Source organism: Aulonocara stuartgranti (assembly GCF_965226115.1).
Source record: "Aulonocara stuartgranti genome assembly, chromosome: 8".
NCBI lineage: Eukaryota > Metazoa > Chordata > Actinopteri > Cichliformes > Cichlidae > Aulonocara > Aulonocara stuartgranti.
This window is the reverse complement of record NC_138959.1, coordinates 1,600,704-1,619,714: the sequence shown is the minus strand read 5'-3', so window position 1 is coordinate 1,619,714 and position 19,011 is coordinate 1,600,704. Positions and strand designations below refer to the sequence as shown.

General features: G+C 44.3%; 2 protein-coding genes across 3 annotated transcripts in view; one reads left to right on the top strand and one right to left on the bottom strand.

Annotated features, from left to right (window-relative positions):
• The window catches only part of ebf3a (EBF transcription factor 3a), a 281,532-nt gene that overhangs the window by 7,480 nt on the left and 255,041 nt on the right, over nt 1-19,011 (top strand). The gene's annotated exons all lie outside the window — the stretch shown is intronic.
• On the bottom strand, nt 859-18,803 carry dpysl4 (dihydropyrimidinase like 4). Of its 2 annotated transcripts, none has more exons than XM_082544656.1 (15): nt 18,292-18,803; nt 14,049-14,137; nt 12,127-12,311; nt 11,887-12,051; nt 11,708-11,769; nt 11,548-11,628; nt 8,545-8,613; nt 8,332-8,452; nt 5,679-5,835; nt 5,165-5,306; nt 4,950-5,034; nt 4,350-4,435; nt 4,088-4,267; nt 3,803-3,968; nt 859-3,702 (listed from the first exon to the last, which is right to left on the bottom strand). In XM_082544656.1, exons 1-15 carry the CDS (start codon nt 18,556-18,558, stop codon nt 3,611-3,613), a joined length of 1,947 nt encoding a protein of 648 aa, XP_082400782.1. In that variant the 5' UTR covers nt 18,559-18,803; the 3' UTR covers nt 859-3,610. The 2 variants fall into 2 exon arrangements, with proteins under 2 accessions (XP_082400782.1, XP_082400783.1); XM_082544657.1 differs by lacking the exon at nt 18,292-18,803 and adding an exon at nt 16,270-16,398.

Here is a 19,011-nt window from a genome sequence, read left to right as displayed (position 1 = left end):
GTTCTGGGACTTTTAGACTCACTAGTTTTCTCTCCAGTGCCGTTGAACTCTTTGCTTCCTACCTTCCTGCCAGGCTTCTTCTGTGTGGCTGTTTTTGAATTCCTCGATCACTCACTCCAGTTCTTCACGGTCGACAACACTGCAATAACTTTTTACATGCATCTTTGTGAGCATCAACAGTTCTTTCTCTGTAGTCTGATGAACTGATTTCTTTAGTTCTTGGCATGATGCTGAAGTTTTTAAACTGAGTGTAAATCGGGTGTTAACTCTATTTTGATTTTACAGCTTTGAGTATTACAAAGGTAAAGCCCATCGATGGCTTGTGCCTGACACTGATTATTTTTTCCTGAAATAATGCTCTGCTGAAAAAGCACCTTCAACAAATTTCATAGTGCGGCTAATAATTTTGTCCTCCCCTGTGCTATAGTTATTTACCCCAGTGAGAGGCGAAAGAGCTTGTAGTGCAAAACCCCAGGCTTTACCGTTACCTGGATGAGACCAAATCCTGCTTCTTCTCAGTCCGATCTTCTTTTTATTTCCCTTTTCCTTGTGTAGTCAAAATGACTAAAGTATCTAAATCAACTTAAGCTGTCGCTTAAAAGAAGTAGGACATAAAAGAGTCTCCAGTTTTAGGAGAATGAATCTGATCTTAAACCTCGCACTCTGCGACACACTCGATACATCCCCCCACAAGCTGAACCATGGAAGGTGTCAGGAACGGACCTGGATCCAAAACCAGAAGAAGGCCGAGTGCCGTTTGGATTTCTACTTAAAATAGAAACTTGCTCGCCGAAGCGCTCTTACTTCAGTCTGAATGATGAAGATTCCATCACATTCAGGAAACACACATCTCTATGGTCAGTTTTTCTCTTCCTCCTTTATTCATGCAGCTCTCATCACATCTGGAACAAATTTTTTCATTCACCAACAAAACAACAACAACAATGTTGACCTGTGTGCACCAGGACTTCATGCCCTCTATGCTGGCTCCGGTGCACCTGTAAGGACGGAAAGATGTTCGACTGCTACAGAAACACACTGCACGACACAGATACCATTTTTGAGCCTGGCTTCATACTAGACTGACCAGCTGCTGTGCAGATGAAAAACAACATCTTATTACTATAGCAACAGCCTGCCACAAACATGGTTGCCATGGGCTGCGTGGACACTTGTGAGCTAACTGATGCTAACACTTCCAGGATACAAAAAGTGTAAAAAATACAAAATGAACTTTGTACAAGTCTAACACACTGTTAAAAATCTGAGGTCATCAGAGGACAAAGGTCAGAGGTCATGGTGGATACTTACAGCAGGATCTGATCATGGACGTAACCCTAACTGATGGCTCAGCATTCGCCCCGGTGTTTCACTCCAAGAAGGAGAAAAATGGCCGTTATGTAAAGTCCAATGAAAGAGTCAGAAATCCTACTGAGAATGTGCAGATCAGATCAAGCTGTAGTGTAATGATATTATGTGGCTGTGCTAGCCTCCTTTGGGAGGTGGGCTTTGTAGGGATTGCTACTTGCAGGCTATCTGGATTTCTTAGCACCATTCACAGCCAGAGAAGAGAACATCTGCGTGAATCTGAAGGAGTTTAATTCTGATTCGGAGATTTTCAGAACGTCATTAAATGAATGAATTAGAAGGGCACTCGGACAGGCACGAGTCCTGTCTAACAAACAGGAAGCAGAAGCATTTGACACAACCAGCTGTCGCAGACAACAGCTGAAAGCAACCAGAGGAGCTTCCACCTGGAACAGAAACCTGACCTGAAGGAATACTGGTGCGACTGCGACAGTTCTCTCACGATGAAGTGGCATGACCATGTCCTGCTAATCAAAGCACTACAGAAAGCACAAATGTTCGGTTATAATTCTGCTACTACGACTGAAACTACAACTACTGCATTTATCAGAGCTGACAGAACAGATGGAGTGACAAATAATGACATGAAGATGAGAATACCAAAAACATTCAGTACCATGTTTCTAGGGTGTAGTACTAGTTACACTAACACTGTAGGGGTTGCTGTTGGGCTTCTACTGCAGAATGAGTCAGTAGGCTAAAGTATTATAGGGTCATAGTTCTAGGTAAAGTACTATTATAGAATAAAGTATTTGCTGTATGGTGTAAAACAGTCGTTATGTAGTTTTAGGGCAGAGTACTAACAGCTCTAATGCTGATGTGGTACTTAGTGGTAACTGTGGGGTTTGTACTGGGTTAAATACTAGCTGAAGTACTAATGGCATATAATTTATAACCCTTCCTTTATGTCAGGTAGCTTTAGTACTTGTAGAGGTACCACTCTGTCTGATGTAATACTTGTTTAGTAGGGGTGCAACGATACTCGTATCGGTATTGAACCGTTCGATACAGAGCTTTCGGTTCGGTACGCACAGGTATCGAACAATACAACATTTTTAATTTATTTTATCAACTTTTCTTCTGACGATGCTGTCTGTGTTGAGCGCTCAGTGGATCTGCGCTCGACAGTGCAGCCTAGGCGGAGTAGTCGAGCGCAGATTCACTGAGCGCAGCGCAAGCTAGTGAGACAGAAGAAGCTAAGCTCGTTGCAACATGGCAAATTGAACCTCCCCCACCCTCATTCAGATCTGGCCTTTGGAACTATTTTGGTTTTCATGTGACGTATGACCCTGAAGGTAAGCGCGTCATGGACTAAAGTAAAACAGTATGTTGGATGTGCCACGCAATGCTCAATTACATGGGTGGGAGCTAGTGTGTTAGCGCAGTTAGCTCGTTAACGTGTTGGCCGTGTTGTGGCGTTAACGTCATTTCAGATTAACGCTGACAGCACTAGTGGGAACACAACGAATATGACTGCACATTTACTCCGACATCATCCTCGTGCAAAGACAAGTGGAAGCAGACAAAAACAACAAGCACGCATGCTACTAACTTTACCCGAGTCATTTAGACAGCCGTTAGCACAGGATTCTCCTTATGGGGACCTGATATGTTTAATATGCTGCTGAGAATATAGCCCAGAAGAAGCGGATAGTAGAGCTTTTATTTTGGAAAGAGCCATTTCTCTCTAATAAACTCTCTTTTCCAAAGATGAGTGATTTCTCCATCAGATAGATTTATTATTTTTGTTGTTTCAGCAACATTAAATTTAAAAACTGTACTTTTGAGTTAAATATATATTTATAATTTTAATAAATGACAAATTAAAAAAGCATGAACATTTTTTTTTGTATCGAAAAAATATTGAACCGTGAATTTTGTGTATCGTTGCACCCCTATTGTTTAGTAATTTGCAGTCTTAGTTGTACTTGATGCTTTTATATGCTGGAGTACTGCTATCTTAGAAACGTGAAGTAGTTCAGTGTAAGCAGGGCTTACTGGTATTTATCGAGTTGCATTGCCATTTTCTACTAGCTGAAATACTACAGCTTTATAAAAGTACAATTAGACGACTCAGGAGCTTTCAATTTAGGATTTAGTAGTTTAAGATTTTAAGACTAGCTGTAGGGTTGTTTGGAGGGTTGCATTTGAGTTCATGATGAAATATTACTATTATGAAGCGCTAGTAGTCATTGTAAGGACTGTTGGACAGTCTCACAGCGACTGCTTCATTCTTCCAGTTTTAGGATAATGACGTAATGTTGGATCGTCCACCAGGAGGTGCCACAATCCTCTGAGTAGAGCGCCGTGGTATGTGGTCATCAATCTGAGTTCCTGGACAGAAAAACAAGAAGATGATCATTTCAGTGTCACTGTTATCGTGTTTTTTATTGCTAACCTTACACTGGTCAGATTATTGACCAGAAAACAGCACCTGCGAGGGTGAATCCCGACTGGTGGAGATTTCGGGGACCAGTCAGGGTTTTTGGACATGGGGGCCCCCTGGTGGTCGGGGTGGGTGGGACTGATTTAGTCATGCTGATGACATCATGGACTGGACCATCGTAGTTTCCACGGGGGACACCGCGAGTTTCGGCCATCTGAAACGGGAAGAAATAAACCTCCAGATTACTGGATCATTTAGCCTACTGGACAGGTGGAGGCTGTTACCATGCATCTGTCACTAACTACCTCTCAGCGGCCGCTAACTGCCGGTTACCTTGCTACGGGCTTTGATTCTCTTGTACACGATATCAGGAAAAGCCTTCCTGGGAATGAAGCGTCCTGAACCTTCGGTCACGTTGAGTTTTCCGTCCTCCAGAAGAACTCGTCCGCCGCTGATCACCACCGATGCCACTCCCCGAAACTCCAAACCCTCAAAGATGTTGACCTCTAGGTTCTGCACACAGGAAATTGATCATGATGAGAAGTTTTGAAGAGGTTTGACCCTAGATGTAAATGATTTATAGCGGTGTTATTACCAGGTTGTGAGTGTTTGCAGAAACGATTCGTGTCTCCTTCGGATTCCAGATGACAATATCAGCATCAGATCCAACAGCGATCCGACCTGAGTGTACAGAAGCATCAATCCTTAAAAACAGCTAATGTTTGGGGAAGAAAGGGCTGCAAGACTTTGTAAGATTGTTCTTCAGGATGGCCGGAGTGTTTTGTGATGTAAAGCCGGTATGTCCTTGGACTGATCCAAAGAATCTCTCTTCTCTGTGAGTGTAAAGAAGTTTTAACCATGCCAATCTCTGAGATATCGAATTATTAAAAAGAGCAATTTTAGCAATGTATCTAAATTTTTCTGGATGAAAAAGAAATGCTGCTGTAGTAAATGAAAGAAATTTGTCAGCACATTACGTAATTACTTTGACCTAGTATGATTCATTAGCAGCAAAAGTTGTATATATATTTATTCACATTTTTCAGTGCCATCCAATGAGGTGGCTTGGAGTCTTCACCTGGCCTATCCTATATTTGACACCCCTGAAATTTGTCCTCTTGTCCCAGAAACCTGTCTCCAGTATTTATCTGGTGTATTTATCCTTTACAACATTTACCTGTGACTGACGTCATACCTTTTCGTGGATACATGCTGAAGAGCTTTGCAGCATTGGTGCTGGTTACTGCAACAAACTCATTCTCATCCATCATTCCAGTGGCCTGAGAAACACAGTGGAAACAGCATGAATGCTGGGACTCACAGTAAAAGCAGAGAGATGGAGATCAGGAGGAGGAGAATCAGTACATTCACACTGATGATACCATGAGACTGAGGGTCAAGTTTTCTTACCACTGCTCTGTCCCAGACCACAGACATCCTCTCTTCTATGCCATTAGTTCCCTCTGGAATCGAAGTGAAGTTGTCTTTACCAACAGCTTTCTGAGCGGTGGAAAAGCTGGCCTGAGCGCTGGAGGTTACTTGGAGGTCTCCACTGGAAAACACACAGCAAGCACTTGTAAGGGTCACCTGTGACATCTCAATGGTTCAGGTGAGGGGTAGTAAATGGCCTGTATTTGTATAGCGCTTTACACAACCAGTCATCCACCCATCCACACACACATCCACGCACACATTCACACACTGGTGATGGCAGCTACATTGTAGCCACAGCCACCCTGGGGCACACTGACAGAGGCGAGGCTGCCGGGCACTGGCGCCACCGGGCCCTCTGACCACCACCAGTAGTGAAGTGTCTTGCCCAAGGACACAACGACCTGTCCAAGCCGGGGCTCGAACCGGCAACCTTCCGATTACAAGGCGAACTCCCAACTGTTGAGCCACGATCGCCCCATGAAATGCTTACCATGCTAACAGGGAGGTCAAGTACTGCGGAGTCGAAGGATCAGGGTTAAGGGGCGGGCTTGTGACGAAGGCAGCAGCTATGGCCCAGTCTTTCGACCAATAATGGGAGCCGTCGGTAGCCAGGCCAGCTGTGATTGGTTCCCCATACACCACCATGCCTGAGGACAAAGAAGTTCAACTTTAGGGCACCAAGTTGCTTTTAAAGTATCAGTACCTGAGGCTGGGGGTGTTGTTTATGGTAACAAGTTACCCCAGAGCTGTGTGCAGTCTGTCAAAGTAAACTGGCTTAGGTGACCCCTTTCTCTGTATGACTTGAACATGGTGGTTAGTTCACCAAATGAAAAGCTCAGACAGCTCGACATCCAGTCCAGAAAAATGTAAATGTTGTGTTTCAGGACAGCTGGAAATCCAGAGGCTCCTGATCCAAGCCACAGGTGCGGCCAGCGACAACTCTAGAAACTGGCACCAAACTACTGACAGTCCAGAACAGTCACTCAGACCTCTCTCAGAGTCCAGGATTCCTGCGTGAACAGGAGCAGAGGGTAAGTGGCTGGTTTGGCAAACGAAGGAGACAAATGACCAGATATGGAGGAAGCCCAGCGTCACAAACATTCAGAGACTGCCTTCTTCCAGCATAAATAGGAACCGGCTAACAACCAAATCTCTGCTAGGTGTATTAATCAGATTCTGACCTGAGAATGTCAGAATCTAAGAACAACCATACCTTCTGACCTGGGTGATAGGTAGCAACAGTGGTACGCCAAAGGCTGTCAGGAAACTTGTTTTGTTCTTTTGTCCATAACAGGGCTGCTCGAGTGGCCCTCCAGATCCTGCGGCAATGACGGACATGAAGTTGAACAGAAGGAAATCTCACCTTCAAAAGTTGGAAACAGACGTAGCCCAGAGACACTTCGAAAGATGACAAACCCGTAGCAGAAGATGCCAGCGAATTGTGAGCAAATTCGATCCAAGAAATTGGTTGGCTCCAAGTTGCCTTATTGGAGGATGCAAGACATTGAAGAGCAGCCTCCGGCTCCTGACGTGCCCTCTCCACCTGCCCTTTAGTCTGTGGATGGAAACCAGAAGACAAGCTCACCTGCTCGTCTCTCCAGACTCGAGGTGTAAATTGTGGGCCACGATATGACACAATGTGTTGAAATATACCGTGAAATCGGAAAACATGGTGGACCATGGGGTTGAGCAGCTTCTAGCGCAGACTGGAGTTTGGAGAGGGCGAAAATATGTACAGCCTTTGAAAAATAGTCTATGATGGTGAGAAGGACTGTTTTACCCTCCGAGGGAGGCAGACCAATGATGAAGTCCACTGGGATGTGAGACCAAGGTTGTTCCGAGGTTGTAAGAGGGTGCAGGAGGCTGGCTGGAGGTGAACTGACAGATTTGTTTTGAGCACACAGAAGACATGCAGAAAAATGCTACCAGGCTTCTTTGATCAAGGACGGCCACCAGAAGGAGCGTTGAAGAAGAGTGATAGCCCGGTTCTTACTGGGATGGCAGGCCAACTTAGAGGAATGGAGCCAGTGGATGACTCATTAATGGATGTTGGATGGAACATACAGCCGGTTGGGTGGACCGCCACCTGGATAAAATTCATCCCTTTTGGCAATTCAGATCAGTGACTTCATCTTGGAGGTGAGTGAAACTCAGAGAGAAAATCGGGCTTTGCATTCCGAGAACCTGGTCGATGAGTAATTGTGAAATTAAAGCCTGGGAAGAAGGCCCCCCTGGATTGAAATCTAGTTATCATCTCAGTAGACAAAGGAGAAACAGTTCAGGAAGTCACGGACCATGTGAAACACAGATGGTGCACAGATTAATCCAAAAGGCATTACAAGGTATTCAAAATGTCCTAAATCTTTACTAAATGCAGTCTTCCACTCATCCTCTTCTTTGGATGCAAGGTGTTTCGCAGTTTAAAGAACACCGTTGTGCTCTGTGGGAATTCAACATTCAAACTTGATGTTTTTTAAGTTTTGTTTTTTCTCTTGTTATTTTAGTTATATTTGCATGTTTGAAATAAAATAAAAAAATAAAATCTATCTAAAAGGGGGATACAGCAGTGGGGGGAGTGGATATTTGTTTTGGATGGTGATATTATTTAGACCTTGGTAACTGATGGACAAAGAGACTTGTCCTTTTCTCTACAGAAAAGAACCCTGCACCTACAGGAGAAGTGGAAGTGCAAATGTGCCAGCTGTGAAACCCTTGGTAATATATTTTTCCATTTTCAGGTTTGGTGAGACTGTAACTATGACTTGTAGGTAGCGAAGCTATGGGAAGAAGGTCTATTGCACATTAGGCCAGATCTTTACGAAAAAACTGAACAACAGATCTGGGGCTTCACTGGGGCTCTGCCTCCCGTTCTACTTTTAAATACTCTAGGAACAACAAGTAGGCCTGCAGTGTGAGAGCAAAGTGCTCTGATAGGGTGATATGGTACTACAAGGTCATTAAGATAAGATGGGGCCTGATTATTTAAGACCTTGTAGAGATGGGTGAGCCGGGAAACAGAAGGACCACCAGCTGAGCTCAGCATTCACCCTCTGACTCTGAAGGCTCAGGACCCCAAATAAGGGTCTGAATGAAACCTGTTAAATCTGGATTAAAGGCCAAAAGGACGAAGCTGACGCCCTCACCTTTCTTCCTGGCTTTGGCGATGACATCAGCAGCAGATTTGCTCATTACCTTGGTAACGTACAGCGGGCAGTTGGACTGTTTGGCAATGGTGATGGCCCGATACACTGCCTCAGTCTCTACCTGAAGCACACACAAAAACACACATCAGAAATATGCAACATGCCAACACATCAGCCACAATCTGCACAGGAGTGTGTCTCAGGTGTGCGTACCTCTTCTGAGTGCGATATAACATGTCCTTCAGGTCCAGTAATGCCAAGACAGAGAAGCTTCTTCTGCTCCTGAAACAAACCAGTATATACCAGTTAAAACATATTTACACCAGTTAAAGCCTCGGGTAACCAAACAGTGAAACTAAGCATGAACCTTATTCTCCAGGAACAGGTAAAATGACAAAATCAAAGGGTGTGAGTCTGTTTGTTGTGTTAAAATCTCTCTCTGCCATGTCATTAGAGGATGTCACATTCTGGCAGGAGGCAGCAGTGTACCTACAAGCTATTTGTGAACCACACGCAAACCATAGTAGTGGTTCGCTGCAGGGTGTCAGACCAGAGACACCCCAGCTTTAAAGGCTCATTATGGTAATGGAAGCTGTGAATGTTGGAGGAACTGTGGCTATGACACAGCTCACCACTACCATCCAGTGGCTTGCAAAAGGATTGGCTCCCTTGAACTTTCCCACATTTTGTCACATTACAGCCACAAACATGAATCAATGTTATTGGAATTCCACGTGAAAGACCAACACAAAGTGGTGCACACGTGAGAAGTGGAACGAGAATCATACATGACTCCAAACATTTGTTACAAATAAATAACTGCAAAGTGGGGTGTGCGTAATTATTCAGCCCCCTTTGGTCTGAGAGCAGTCAGTTGCCCATAGACATTGCCTGATGAGTGCTAATGACTAAATAGATGCACCTGTGTGTAATCTAATGTCAGTACAGATACAGCTGCTCTGTGACGGCCTCAGAGGTTTGACCCATACTCCGGAGCAGTAGGAGGCGGTAATGCTCCTTTTTGTTGGTTGCCAACCGCCGTTAAACACGAAGAAGAAGAAGAAGAAGACGGCGGCGGCGGCCTCAGAGGCCGTCTAAAGGAATATTGGGAGCAACAACACCATGAAGTCCAAAGAACACAGCAGACAGGTCAGGGATGAAGTTATTGAGAAATTTAAAGCAGGCTTAGGCTACACAAAGATTTCCCAAGCCTTGAACATCCCACGGAGCACTGTTCAAGCCATCACTCAGAAATGGAAGGAGTATGGCACAACTGTAAACCTGCCAAGACAAGGCCGTCCACCTAAACTCACAGCAGAACAAGGAGAGCGCTGATCAGAAATGCAGCCAAGAGGCCCATGGTGACTCTGGACGAGCTGCAGAGATCTACAGCTCAGGTGGGGGAATCTGTCCACAGGACAACTATTAGTCGTGCACTGCACAAAGTTGGCCTTTATGGAAGAGTGGCAAGAAGAAAGCCATTGTTAACAGAAAACCATAAGAAGTCCCGTTTGCAGTTTGCCACAAGCCATGTGGGGGACACAGCAAACATGTGGAAGAAGCTGCTCTGGTCAGATGAGACCAACATGCAAAACGCTATGTGTGGTGGAAAACTAACACTGCACATCACTCTGAACACACCATCCCCACTGTCAGATATGGTGGTGGCAGCATCATGCTCTGGGGGGCTTCTCTTCAGCAGGGACAGGGAAGCTGGTCAGAGTTGATGGGAAGATGGATGGAGCCAAATACAGGGCAGTCTTGGAAGAAAACCTCTTGGAGTCTGCAAAAGACTTGAGACTGGGGCGGAGCTTCACCTTCCAGCAGGACAACGACCCTAAACATAAAGCCAGGGCAACAATGGGATGGTTTAAAACAAAACATATCCATGTGTTAGAACGGCCCAGTCAAAGTCCAGATCTAAATCCAATCGAGAATCTGTGGCAAGATCTGAAAACTGCTGTTCACAAACGCTGTCCATCTAATCTGACTGAGCTGGAGCTGTTTCAAAGAAGAATGGGCAAAGATTTCAGTCTGTAGATCTTCAAAGCTGGTAGAGACAGACCCTAAAAGACTGGCAGCTGGAACTGCAGCAAAAGCTGGTTCTACAAAGCATTGACTCAGGGGCTGAATAATTACGCACACCCCACTTTCAGTTATTTATTTGTAAAACATGTTTGGAATCATGTAGGATTTTCGTTCCACTTCTCACGTGTGCACCACTTTGTGTTGGTCTTTCACCTGGAATTCCAATAACATTGATTCATGTTTGTGGCTGTAATGTGACAAAATGTGGGAAAGTTCAAGGGGGCCCAATACTTTTGCAAGCCACTGTATTTTGGGATTGTAAGAATAACTACTGGAGAGATGTCCATAAAGTGATGCAAAACATCTTTAGTACATATTTAGCCTTTGATTTCAAATCCATATTTTTAGGACACATAGCCTCAGACATAAAGTGTATAGATAAATACTAACTATGTGAACTGCTAGCTGCAAGTAAAAAGGCACCGACCAAAAGATGGCTAACATAGGATCCACCAACATTAAACAGCTGGATTGATGTAACTTTTGAGATGTATAAGATGGAAAAGATAACTTTTTTAGTGAATTTTGAGTATGAGAAATTTGTAAAACACTGGGGAGAATGGCTCCGCTATGTGATGATATTCATCATTGAAGGAATGGTTGTTTAAATTTTTGTTTGTTATAATAACATGTACTAATGCTATGTCACCATCTGCTACTGAGTGTGTTGGCTTTGCAATTGCTCTCTCTCTGGATAGTTACAAACTGTATCTGTCTTTAGATATGTTTGTTTGTGTGCTTTCTTTTCTTTCTCTTTTTTCGTACCTGCTTGAAGAAAAAGTACTTGAAGTGATGGCGGTCACCCAGACTACTGTACATATATGAGTCTTAGAACAAAGGAAGCCATCAAATAATGTACATTTTATTTCATGCATAACTTCAATAAACACTAAAAAAAACAACCTTTTTTTGCTTCTGACTACAACACTTAATTCAGTTCAATTTTGTTTTATTTACATATCGCCAAATCACATCAACCTCAAGACACAAACAGTTGTCTCCAGCTTCTGTTTGCATTATGCTCATCCTTAGTTTGGACTCATTTAACTGATTCAAGCCAACTGTGAAACACCAACTTTCAGTTTTCTGCTCTTTGTTAAATGAACAGTCAGAGTTTTGCTCAGTTACCTCATCAATGATGTCACCATTCTCAGCATGGACCTGCGCGATGGCTCCGAGATCACGGAGGACACTGAAGGCCTCATAGAGCTGAAACCATGACAACGGTAAAATGAAAGCAAAACTAACAAAAAGAAACGATTAATGAGAAGTTACTCTGTCTGCACACCTGAGAGTCGGAGCTCTGGTACTTATCTTTGTAGGCCATGAAGAAGAGGAAGGAGTTCACACCTGAAACACAGAGTACTGCAGTTTATACTCAGCCAGACTACAGTTCACCCTCTGTGTCTTGCGATATCTGACTATAATTGATAATGAGCTTATTGATTATTGCTTGGCAATCTTGACCTTTGTCCTTGACAAGTGTCTCCAGCTCCTCGTACAGCCCTTCGTGCCAGCGGGTGATGTCCACATGGAGGGAGAAGTCGCAGCACGCCCTCTGCTCTGCCGCATCTTTCCACTGGTCAAATGCCGTTAGTAAACTAGTCCCCGGCTCCACCAGCACGTGGTCCACTGCCAACACAACCAGCTTACCGTTAGCACATCACACTGAGGCCAGATGGTATTGATCGAGTATTGGTTACTGACTAATGGTGGTGGTTCCTCCGGACAGGGCGGCTCTAGTTCCCTGGTAGAAGTCATCTGCCGGGTTCAGGCCTTTCTGCGGTGAGTAGAGGTTTGTGTTGGCGTCGATTCCTCCAGGGATCACCAGCTGACCATATGCGTCCACCGTTTTCACGCCGGGTGGGACAATCAGGTTCTCGCCGATCTGTCTGATCAGGACACAACAGGAAGTCCGAGGTGTCATTGGTGTAATTATCGATTAGAATGTTCACTCGACATCTGACTATAGGAGTAACCTGATGAAATATACTTTGCTGTGTTGTACCAGTGCTCGATGAAGACCACTAGTATACTTCCAGCAGGGGTGGGGAACGCCAGGCCTCGAGGGCCGGTGTCCTGCGGGGTTTAGATGTGTCCTTGATCCAACACAGCTGATTTAAATGGCTACATGACCTCGCCAGCATGTGTTGAAGTTCTCCAGAGGCCTGGTAATGAACTCATCATTTGATTCAGGTGTGTTGACCCAGGGTGAGATCTAAAATCAAGGCCTGGAGTTGGACACCCCTGACTTACAGTAAACCGGGCTTTTGGATTTTCTCGTTTTCACTTCTGGTAAGATGAGCAAGCAAAAGGTTAAAAACAATGAAGCAGATCTAAGAACACCCTGGGAGAAGACGACTGGAGCTCGGGATGGCCAAAGAAGAGAAACCAGCACCTCATCTCTGACTTTTTTTAAAGATGAGGAAGCAGATGAAGGACTGCTCTGTCAGAGACTGAGCTGTGATTGTCTACAGCTCAAGATGATGCTGATTCTCTGAAGTAAAGAGAGTTTAGGAATAAAACTCTGGAAGATAAACTTTTGCTTGAAGACGTCATGAAGAACACCCTAAAGCTTGTAAATTGACTTTTCTACTCTTTCTGAGCACTTTAAGCCTTTTTTCTATGTAACATTTACACACATTCATACTCCAGTGGATGCATCAGAAAGCAGATGGGGGTTGATATCTTGCCTAAAGCATGCAGGCTGGAGCAGATGGGTATCAAACCACCAACCTTCCAATTAGTAGGTGACCTGCTCCACCACCTGAGCTACAGCCGCCTCAAGTGGCAGAGGCTGAAGGACCAGATGTGCTGGTCTTTGGATAAAAATGGACAAAAGAGCTGCTCAGTGTGGAGAGAGCACCACGACGGGATGGGGAGATGCTTAGGCCACACTGGGAAGGTTGATTATGAAGATTCTCAAACACAGGGACAAAGTGAAGGCGATTCACACCGACCACAAGTAAAAACCTGACACCCAACCAGTGAGATTTTAAAAGTAAATTAAATGAAATAAAGATTATGTGTGAAGAACTCAGTGCGGTCCAAACAGCTGGAAACCAGTTTTCAGATGCAGCCTTTAGACTGAAGGTCAGTATGATCCAAATTCTGCTGCCTATCACAGACATACGTGAGCAATGACTCGGATGAGAACATCTGGTTTGACACAAAGATCCAACCGTTTCAGGAAGAGCTCAGAGAGACGCAGAGGAAATGATTTGTTAAGAAACTCCACTGAAGCTGCCTCTCCTGCTCTGAATCCAGGGTGTCAGCATTAGTACAAACGTGAACAAATATCGATGAACTTTCAAGATCACAGTGAAATTTGGTCTTCTCAATGACCAAATGCCCCCCACTAAAAAAAACCAACTAATTACAGAAAATACACTGCAAATGCTCCATCAGAGGAACCAATAACCCCAACATATACCTGAAACATTGACCTTTTTGAGTCAAAGAAAACTTGGTTTTAAACATGAAGGGCTATGTTGTTCTTCAGATGAGGAAAACGTTTTTTCTTCAGTGAATTTGCGTGTTTCGTTTGCCATGTGTGGAACACGAGGACATGTTTGTTCCTCTTTAAATCAGAATGATTACATCAGTGAGAAAAAAGAGAATATATTTACTTGATTGTCCCATCCTCAATATAGATATCAGCGTAGAACGACTGGTCGTCATTGACAATCTTTCCTCCTTTGATGATCAGACGGTCGCCCTGGAAACAGAGAGGATGGTGCATAGATCATAGGAAAGAAGCTTCTGACTGCAGATTCAGACGGGGTCGACGGGAGAGGTGTGGCCACCAAGCAAGTTGAGAACGCTTTCTTTGAGTTAGCTGGATCAGAGTTAGCAGCTCCCACCACATTATCATCTTTCTGGTAATTCTGACTCTCTGCTTTAGAATTTAAGCCTGCTCATGTTTAAAGAGGCATTTCACAGGTCACGTGACTCTTCTTCCTCACAAAATGATCCTCGTTCCGCTTGTCCTTATTATGTTGGGGATGGGGCTATCTCAGCTACCGTTGGTCAGGAGGCAGGGTCACAGTTTTTATTTGATTCCTGATGTTTTAGTTGTTTCCTGCCTTCCTTGCGTCCCCTTGTAGCTTCTGATCTAGTCTTTATCTCTGTGTTTGGCATCTATGTTCTTTCCTGTTTTATTTTGATAGTCTCGTGTCTTGTATTTATTTTTACTTTGCATGTTACAGGTGTTTCCCCTCATTAGCACTCGGTGTGTCTGTGTGCATGAATAACATGCCTTTGCCCTCAGTCACCTCCTGAGTGCCCTATGCTGGGCCGTGAATATTTATAATATTCATAACATATAAAAATGTATATTATATGATGTCATATTACACATATACAGTTATTATCCATGTGAGACGGGTAAAAACGAGTCTCCGGTTCTGAAGATGAAGCCGGTGTTTCTCTAGATTAAAACGGAGGCTGTGCTCTGTATTTACCCGTTGTCATGGCAAATCCTGGACGATGACCTCAGAGTGGACTGAACTCTGATCACTAATCTCAGCCGATTATCTGCAGTCACAGTATTACAGATGTGCATCGCCTCTGATGAGGTCCCTGATTGGAGGAGTAACTCAAAGAAAGCCTGGATTTCTTGAACTTGAACATCTGTTTGGTGCAATCCAATCTCGTGATACAACACAGATGGAGGCTGCCACCCCAACGTCACCCACTAGACCAGGGGTCGGCAACCTTTCTGATGATGAGTGCATCTAAAATTTCCTCAGAAGTCAACGTGCCACATGATTGCATTAGCATTAAATTTAATAACGCTCTATATGAACAGTTAAACACTATATAGAACAACTTTATAGAATCATATTTGTTCGCAGATGTTGGCAGCTGTCAGCGAACAGTTATCGCTGTCTACATGTTTTTAATGTATGCTAGCATCATTCAGAGCCAATCAGCTTTTAGCTGATGGTGACTGCACACCTGACCTTACAAAGGGAGATAAAGCATGTGTGAGTGCTGTAAACACTGCGGTCAGACTGTAAACGAGCTGCTGTGTGAATAAAGTTTATATGAAGCAGGAAGTAAAGGAGGTAAACTGGTGAGCACGGGTTTTATCAAATATCGAGTGTTTGAACATTAAGGCCAGCTGTAGTTTCCTCCTGTGGCCTGCAGCCTTACTCGGGTTTATCGCACTGAAGAAAGAATAAGAACAAAGAACAAATATACGCTACGTGGCTCAAAGTGGTGAAACCGCAGTCCTGCAGTTTCACTATACCAATAAATACATTTACAGAAATAAAGTCGCCAGTATGGAGAAATATGAAAACACAGCAGATTAGTGTTTTAAACTAAAACACTTCAGACGCTCCAGCCGTCTGAGCTCTGAAAGATCTGATTGGTTAGTGCTGGTGAGTTCATACCTGCTGATCTCTGCTCTGGAGCAGGTTGGGTCTACAGCATCAGTTACCATGGTGATATACCCTGAATTACCTGGATAGACCAAATGCTGCCCCTCCCACTGCCACAGGTGAGCAGGACGGATGAACTGTTTTTAAAAACACGCGTAAAACGTGGATCCTGTCACCTGACAGGTGAACTGAAACAAATCGAACCGTGCTGTGCCAGGACTGGAACTGGCTCAGGTTTTAACCCGTGCATTTTTATCGACCTCCCCTGAAGGCAGCGTGAAAAAAACCTGTCAGCATCCGTGACCTCTGCAAACCGAGCCAAGCCGAGCCAGGCCGAGTCTAATCAGCCCCGCCCCGCCCGGCCCGGCTCGCTTCCCAGCCTCGGTATGCTTCTGACTGACCGGCGGAGCCGCAGCATCACCGGTTGGTTTGCCCCGGCTCGGCCCGGCTCGGGTGGACCTACCGCGTGTCTCGCGCTGCTCTTCTTGGCCTGGAACGACATCCCGATCGATCTGTGATCAGCTGATTGATCCGCTCACACACGCACACAGACACAGCAGCTATTGTTGCGCCCGTCGACACTGACGTCACGTTTCCGACAACACAGCCTGACACAGCTTCCGGTGGGAGCTTCAAAGTAAATCTCCCGAACGTGTCTTCTTAGAGTAATCAGAGTAAGAGTACGAGTATTGGAGGCACATTAAGAAAATATATATTTTATTGATCATTTTTTGAATAAAGTCGAAGTTTCGAGATGAGAGTGGAAATGTGGAGTTAAACGGCTGCTGTAACACACTGAGGCGCTCATAAACAGCGCGGACATCAGGGAAGCTGCATCCGTCGCAGGAGTGGATCTGAACAAGTGAAATCGTTGGTCAGATGCCAGGTTCTTGCAGCCTCGGCAGTCAGTTTGCGTTGAAACAACGGTCATCTCCTCAGAATGATGTCTGGTTCCAGTTCAGACTAACAGCAACGAGTCAAAATGATCAAATGCTTTAAAGTGTTTATAATGTTTTAAGTGCTTTAAACTGATTTCTCTCCGAGTCCACCTCGAGTCTATGAACTGAGCAGATGCTGCTGTGTTTTTATTAAATTAGGAGATCCGGTGACTAAACAAAGAGCAGCTTCAGCTCAGCTTGAACTTTTTCATCAACATCAACTTTCAGATATTTAAACTCCTCAGGTTTTAGAGCAAATTAACAGCCTTTTATTCTGAAAGGAGATTAGACCTCTCGTGGCTTCTGATTGGCTCTTAGTGTCAACTAGTGGTCACAGATTTATTGAGTGATGTGAGTTGGATATTTTTTATTTGGATATAATTACACACAGTACAGAACAATAACACTCATGCTGCATGGCTGCACTGTCATTTAATCCTTTTAGTAGAACTGTACGCATACTTTTGTTTATTAGTCTGTCTATTTTTATTTTATTGTTATTTTATTCTGTAGAATGAATCACGAGTGAAAGCATGTAATAATGCACGTGTGCTAGTCTGCTCCAATTTCTCTGTAAGTACAACGACAGTAAAGGAATCTTTATCTGCTGAGGCCTGAAGGATCTGTTTATCCTCACCTTCATCTGTAGTTTGACTCTTAGTCCACACACACACACACACACACACACACACACACACACACACACACACACACACACACAGAAACGTTTCGTCACTCATCCAAGTCAACTTTTGGAGATGTGTGTCTGATTGATATGCTGCTGATATCAGACTGATATTTCCTTACATGTAACAAGTAACTCCTCTCAAATACCTAAATATACCACACCTGAGTGTACCTGCTGCTGAGCCTTGTTTCAGGTTCTCAGTTCTTTTAGTTTTTAGTCAGTACTGTAGGGAGCGGCACGAGGATTCCCATCCCTGATATTTAGTTCGGTATCGTACTAAAATATAGCATTACCCAGGGAGGTGTTACTGTAGTACGCTCAGTAATCACAGTACAGTGAATGAAGTCTTGAATTATTTATGAGATGAGCGGATAGAAGAAACAAATCTACAATCAGCCTCTAACTTCTGAGAGCAATTAATCGTTGTGATTTACTGCACGAGGGATGAGAACGTGATGTAACAGACCTGTCTGCTGTGACCGTGGGGAGGATATGAATTGCTGAATAATTATTTTAAAGTGAAACTGAATCGTGAACTGTGTCTGTGACATTTCATTAGAAACCGAAGTGGAAGGAAGAAAAACTGGAAATGAAGTGAAGTCTCCACAGCCTGGGGTCACACTAACCGTATGCCCATGAACTTTGTAATACGATACAAAGTTGTTCCAAGCCGTCTTATCAATGATGTGTCACATGACTATACTTATCTGTAACAAATGACTGAAGCAAAATAAACACTCACCATCTGATGGTCAGTAACTCTGAGTTGTGTGAAGGTTGAAAGGTGAGATCAGCAGGATATGAGCATTACAAGGATAAACAGAACTCACATTTTCAATTCACTAGAAATAATACAAACCTCTCTCTTGCCACAATTTTCCCGAGTGTGTCCAGATGTGTGTCCTCTTCTGGCGGCGTGGCCTCCATCTCGGCTGTGGGTGCAAGTGGCTTGGCATCGCTGCGGCCGCAGACCCAACGACTCAAAGTTCAGTGTCTTGTTCTCGAACGCTCCCTCGACATTGCAGAACATCCCGCCATACTTCATCCGAGGTCGAGGAGAGTCTGAGCCGAGCCGCGAAAGGAGAGAAGAGCAGTCGTCCTCCGGGGAGCACCTCCTCTCAGACATCCTGGAGAGATGTGACCTGATCAGAAACAAGCAAGAGAAGAAAAGGAGGAGGAGGCGGGGAGGATGAAGATCTCAGACGATAAACGAACCGACAGGATGTGGAGGAGGAAGAAGGGAAGAAAGGAGGTCATGGGCCCAAAGTAAGATTAAGAGGGAGGAGGAGGAGAACACAAACCTTCAACCAATCAGATTCACAGGTCTGTCCTTTGTCTCCTTTTCTCTCTCAGGAGTTCATCTTTATTGCTCAGCATACCCTCACACCTCCTCACTCACTGATATCTCTGACTTTATCAGCTTAGAATCAGACGAAGGTCGTGACCAACACACACACACACACACACACACACACACACACACACACACACACACACACACACACGTCAGTGCTCATTACTGCTGATGCTCTGAAGTTGCTGCAGTTTGAACTTGATTTCTTTGCCTGTCAGATTTAGT

Bases quoted from the DNA above. Each gene is read 5' to 3' on its own strand.
- dpysl4 (XM_082544656.1), bottom strand. From the start codon at position 18,558: ATGTCTGAGAGGAGGTGCTCCCCGGAGGACGACTGCTCTTCTCTCCTT. The intron at 14,138-18,291 runs GTTTGTATTATT...CTCTGTTTCCAG, and splicing joins AAAATTGTGGCAAGAGAGAG to GGCGACCGTCTGATCATCAA. The intron at 5,307-5,678 runs GTAAGCATTTCA...TGTGTTTTCCAG, and splicing joins TTGACCTCCCTGTTAGCATG to TGGAGACCTCCAAGTAACCT.